General features: G+C 55.1%; 1 protein-coding gene across 1 annotated transcript; it reads right to left on the bottom strand.

The window, feature by feature from the left end:
- Positions 1-256: 256 nt before the first annotated feature.
- Positions 257-4,793, bottom strand: TP53I11 (tumor protein p53 inducible protein 11). Its single transcript, XM_009947663.2, has 6 exons — positions 4,665-4,793; positions 3,769-3,827; positions 3,163-3,211; positions 2,629-2,725; positions 1,621-1,722; positions 257-390 (listed from the first exon to the last, which is right to left on the bottom strand). Exons 1-6 carry the CDS (start codon positions 4,791-4,793, stop codon positions 257-259), a joined length of 570 nt encoding a protein of 189 aa, XP_009945965.1.
- Between the last annotated feature and the right edge of the window lie 524 nt (positions 4,794-5,317).

Genomic DNA, 5,317 nt, shown 5'->3' with positions numbered 1-5,317 from the left:
CTCCCTGAGCCTTCCTCCCACTGCTCCTCACCTCCTGCAGAGGGGCTGGGGGGTCCTGCCCAACGCTGCTCCCCGCCCCATGTCACCTGGCAATGCCACCAGCACCGGGTTACACACTGATTCATGCCGGTAAGTGGAAAAGAAGGAAACCACTTTAGAACCAAAAGGGACTAACAAAAAAAAAGTTATAATTATAATGCAAAATTACCGACACAAACCCCCCCTCCCACCCTTCCCATGACAAAAAGCCCAGGAATTAGACTTTCTTGGGACGGCGTCCAACTTGGTAATAATAATAAATGCTGATGAGGATGAAGAGGGCTCGGCTGACCAGGAGGAACATGGCACCGGTGGCTATCCGGCTACTCTCAACCAAGGAGATGGTGGTAACTGGAGGAGAAGGAGGGAGACAAGGCAGAGGTTGGTGATGAAAAAACAAACGGAGACAAATAGCAGAAAGCTGATTTCTGCTGCCCTCTAACGCAGGACCTTGGCAAGACCCGCTGTGCCTTCCGAACACAGAGGCTTTCCGCACGCACAAGCTTTCTCACAGGCTCACCCGCACAGCGGCCCCATGGCACAGGCTTTTCACGAGCTTTGCTACACAGCCTTGAAGGTAGCCACAGACGCACGGGCCCCAGAGCTCTCACTGACAGAAAGCCTGTTTTAAAGGCAGCCCCATGTTTTAAAGGCAGCCACGGCCCAGAAGGGTCACTTGTGCAGATGCGAGCTTCTGTCATGCTCAGGTGTTGACTGTGGACTCTGCATCTTCCCAAGTTTGCTTTGTGGCTTGACCACTTCTGTGCTGATTGATAAATGTTTTTCAACTTTAGAAACATCTACAAACTGAGCATAGTCCAGGGACTTTACCTCTTTTCCAAGCATCTCTTTTTTTGGCTACCAACACTGTATCTAAACCAGCTCCCTTACAACATAGTGAGCTATCAATATACATGTACAAGAACCCCCTTCATTGTTAAATATAGATAAGCTCCCTAGAAACAAACTGAACTGTTATTCTCTGTTTTGGTAAGACAGAACATCCCCCTTTTTAGGCTACAGCCTTTTCTTGTTAGCCCCAGCATCTAGGCAGCCCGCTCCAGGAGCTGACTGGTGCTGGCTACAGAGGCCAGGATGGTTTTAGGGAGAAAAATAAATCGTCAGATTAAAATGTTTCACCTGCACCTGGGCACCCTTCAGTGCCCAAGGCAAAGGCTGCTCCATGGAGAATGAAAAGGGAGAGCATCTGGGAGGGATGATGCTCCCAGGGTCAGGTTATCTTTGCCAGTCCTGCACAGCAAAGGAGCAGTCTCCAGCACAAGACAGGCAGAACATGGGAACAGCCAGGGACTAGGTGCCCCTCTGGCTGTACCAGACAGGTGCCATCCCATCAGCTGAGTCCACTACGATGCCCAGGGCCTTGCCCCACAACTCCCTCAGCCAAGAGGTTACTCCACCACACCCAAAGGTACTGCTCCAATTCTGCATTGGGTCCCACGCCGGTTGTCCTGCCCACCTCCACTTCTCCTCCCTCCTTCCCATCTGGTGGGGGTATGCAGCGTGCACCCCCATTCTTTGCATCCTCCTCCTCCTCCTCACTGGGTGGCTGCAGCTACTCACCCAGAAACTGCACAGAGAAGTAGCACGCCTCTGTCAGCAGGCTCCAGCGGATGATGACTTTTTCGGCAGTGTAGAGGGCATTCCACATGATAAGCGAGATGCCTGCGGAGGGAGAGCAGAGCGCAGCTGCCCGAGGGCCAGGGGGACTCAGCGAGAAAGGTGACAGCAGCCCACCCACCCGCTCCCGGAGGAACCATTCCGGCCTTCCGTAGGAGAACGGCGGGAAGCAGTTCCGCGCTGTGGCCACCGCCATTTCCATCCATCCCCACGAGGTGCTGCTGCAGGCTGCGGGATGGAGCTGGCCGCCAGCCCCGCCTGGGCCAGGGCATCCCACCCAACTGCCTGCCCTCAGACCCAGCCGCACCCCCCCGCCCCGAAAAAAAACCCCACTCCTCGAACCACCTGCCCGCCCTGGGCAACACCCTTCGCAGCCTGCCAGCCCCAAAGAGGAACTTGTCCTGGCACCCCGAAGGTGCAGTCCCCGCAGCCTGGGAGCACTAGTGGCTGCAGCGTGGGGTGCAGAGCTACACAAACCCCTTGTGTTTAATATTCCTCCGTCCAGTTTTTTTTCCAGACCATTCCTCTAGGCTCCCTTCACCTCCTTTGTCCTTTGCCCCTCACCTCTTGGGCCCCTCGCATGGGGCCCTCCCAGGATGCCATCGCCTGCCCCTTCTCCCACTCCCACAAGGAGGGTCTGGCCCCAGCTGCAGCCCAGCACCCCATCTCCCAGCCCATCTGCAATCTGGGGTACTCCCCCTGGTATTTAGAGGGTGCACAGCCCTTCTTACCCACCCTGCAGCTAGTCTTAGCCCCTGCTAAGATAAAGCAGCAGTAGCCGAGCTTTTCAAAGTACCCCTGAACAATTCCTTTGCCAACAGCAGACATTCTGCTCTCCAGCTCCAGTTGCCCAGCTGGGCACAGACTTTGCCCCCTCCTGCCATTTTGGCCTCTCATCCCCTTAGTCTATGGGGCAGCAGTGTGCCCCAGGTGCAGCTGCACAGCACTCACTGAGGAGGGCTCCTCCATAGAGCCGGATGGGAGTCTTGCTGCTCACCGATTCCTCGTCGAAGACAACGTCGTAGAGCTGATCAGGGAAAGCGAGGGCCTGGCAGGGGCAAGGGAGAGGCTCAGCAGCCTGCACCAGCCAGGGCCATCAAAACGTGCCCTCTTGGGCAGCAGCGCTCAGACATTAAGCATTTATGGGATTGGAGCCACTGGCCAGGGAACTGAAAATTAAGGAGGCGCAAGAAATACCAATGTGTCAGCTACTGGCTTCACGGCCAGTTTCTACGGCCGAGGCCACCATGGTGTGCGTGCTCTATGACCCTCCTAATGAAAAGACTCCAGTGACGGGAAGAAACTGCCAAACACACTGCTGGCAAAGCCCATTACTGAGCCAAGGTGAGGGCTAAGGCCTCACAAGAGGAAGCAGCAGCAGCCGCTGGAGGCAGAGGAAGGGGATAAGTGCCAGGGGCCGAGGAGCCACCCTGGGGCAGCTCTTTCACAGCTGGGAGCTGGTGGTGCCCAGGACTACTCACTTACCATGATGGCGACCCCTGAAAACATGACGGCGGAAACCAGCTGCCAAACCCTGCATGAGAGGGAAGACAGAAGACCTGGTGTGAGTGTGGGGGCAACCCCATCACTCATACTTTGCAAAGCATTCCTAGCTGCCTGCTTTGTCATCAGCCTTCATCCTCTTGCCTTGCACAACCAAGGCAGCCACAAGCCTCCCTACACCCCTCTAGCTCCAGCCTCAGCATGCAGGCCGGCATCTCTGGCCAGACAGAGCTGAAATCCCTCTCACCCACGCCGAGGAGGGAAGTGACCCTGCCAAGAGGACAGCACAGAGCAGGGGGGGGTCCCCACAAGACACTCCATGCTGTCACATGAGACCAGGAGCTCCTCCAGCCCCATGCAGCCCCTCTGGTTCCCAACACCTGCTGTGGGACAAGAGCTTGAGGGTGTCAGGCTGATATAAGGGGGAAGAAAGCAGAGGTGGTCTGGTCCCACAGCCCCCAAGAAGGCCCTGAGGGGAGCAGTGATGCTGGTGCAGCAGCAGCACCAGTATAAGCGGCCAGAGATGCCAGGGATGCTGTGGCCAAAGGCCCTCAGATGACACAGCTTCAAGATGGCCCAACATCTTACCTGAGCCCCAGTGGTTCCCGGACAGCAAACTTTATTTCATTTCCCAGCACTTGGCTAATCTGAAATTCAAATAAAAGACACAAGGTAACTGAGTAGACCCTTATCCTGCTTTTTGGCAGTACTCACCAGACCAAAAACGCATACCTGACCCCATGTGGGAGTTCATCTCTAAGAGGGCTGGAATGAGGACCAGGACAAGGGATTTACCCGTGACCCGTTGGTCCCAACACCTGCCAAAGGCTGCCTTGATTTCCATCAGGAGCTGCAGCAGCCTCCACTGCTCCCTTACCATGATCAGCCACCTGCAGCATGGGGCTGGGCATGAGCTTCTCCCCATGTGCAGGCAGGAGCTGGGCCATGCCCTGCCAGCATGTTCTCTGGAGAGCATCCAAGACAGGGCTCCTGTGGGATTCACCCTTGTCCTCCAGCTCTGGTATTTTGCTGAAACAGGTTGATTGCTTGCAATTCAAGCCTCTTCTGAGAGGCACCACTTAAATTGCTGCTCCAGTGTCCACACCGCTAGCTGGTGGGCATTGGTGGTGTCACGGTCCTATGGCACCAGTTCCAAGTAAGCTCATGGGTGTCTCCGCAATACAATTTCAGGAATGGGTTAAAGCAGCCTGAAGGCAGAGCTCACCCCATTACCATGAAAAGCCATTTTGGGCAGCTCCCATGCACCCAGCAGGCTGCATAGCCCGTTACTGCTCAAAAGCAGCATTGCTTGTGCCACCATAGCCTTCATCCCTCCCTTTACAGGAGCCCCATGGAGCTGGGAGCCCTGTTTTTGACAAAGAGGCTACAGAAGTTAAATGCTTAAAAAAGAAACCCCACACCACCTCAGTTTGCCCAGGCAGCAGGTCTCTTTTCAATCATTATGGCACCTGTACTTCCCTCACCTTTGAGCGATGGACCTCGCCATCATCATCCTCCCCGCCGACCCCCAAGATCTTGCGCGTCTTCAGCCTGCTCACTAGGTCAGTCTGGCTGTGCTTCTTCATCAGTGGGGGGGGCTGCTTCGCCGCCATGATGGTGGCCCTCCACCACCAAACCCCTGGCTGTGACACAAGGTGGGTGAGGGAAGTGACTCTACCGTCACATCAAATTTCACAAGGGGCAGGGCAGCGTGTGTGGAACAAAACTAGCAACCACCACCACCACCAAATCTTCCTGTTAAGCCAGCAGACGACTCCTCATTGTCCCACAGCAGGAAGCCCTGGCAGCAGGGCCGGCCCCAGCTACAGGTGGTTCATCTCAGGGTGATGCTGCCTGCACCGGGATCTGTCAGGGGGTAGGAAAGAAAATAAATAAATAAATAAATAAAAGCAGCAGCATGTCTTTAGCATGGGCATTTACCTATAAATGCTTTTGACCTAAAAAACATAGTCTGGCCTATCCCAGCATGAGGCAATGCCCATCAGCACCTCTTTGCTCTATCCCAGATCAGGAGAATCAAATGCTTTCCAGACAGGGGGAATTGAAGTCATTAAGCGATGCTTTGGCTTCTGTCTTCCCCTGTGCCATACATCACACACCCTTCAGCTGTCATTTC

Source organism: Leptosomus discolor, chromosome 3 (assembly GCF_034619465.1).
Source record: "Leptosomus discolor isolate bLepDis1 chromosome 3, bLepDis1.hap2, whole genome shotgun sequence".
NCBI classification, from domain to species: Eukaryota; Metazoa; Chordata; class Aves; order Leptosomiformes; family Leptosomidae; genus Leptosomus; species Leptosomus discolor.
Note: the sequence above shows the minus strand (reverse complement) of the source record. Positions and strands in the feature narration are given on the sequence as shown.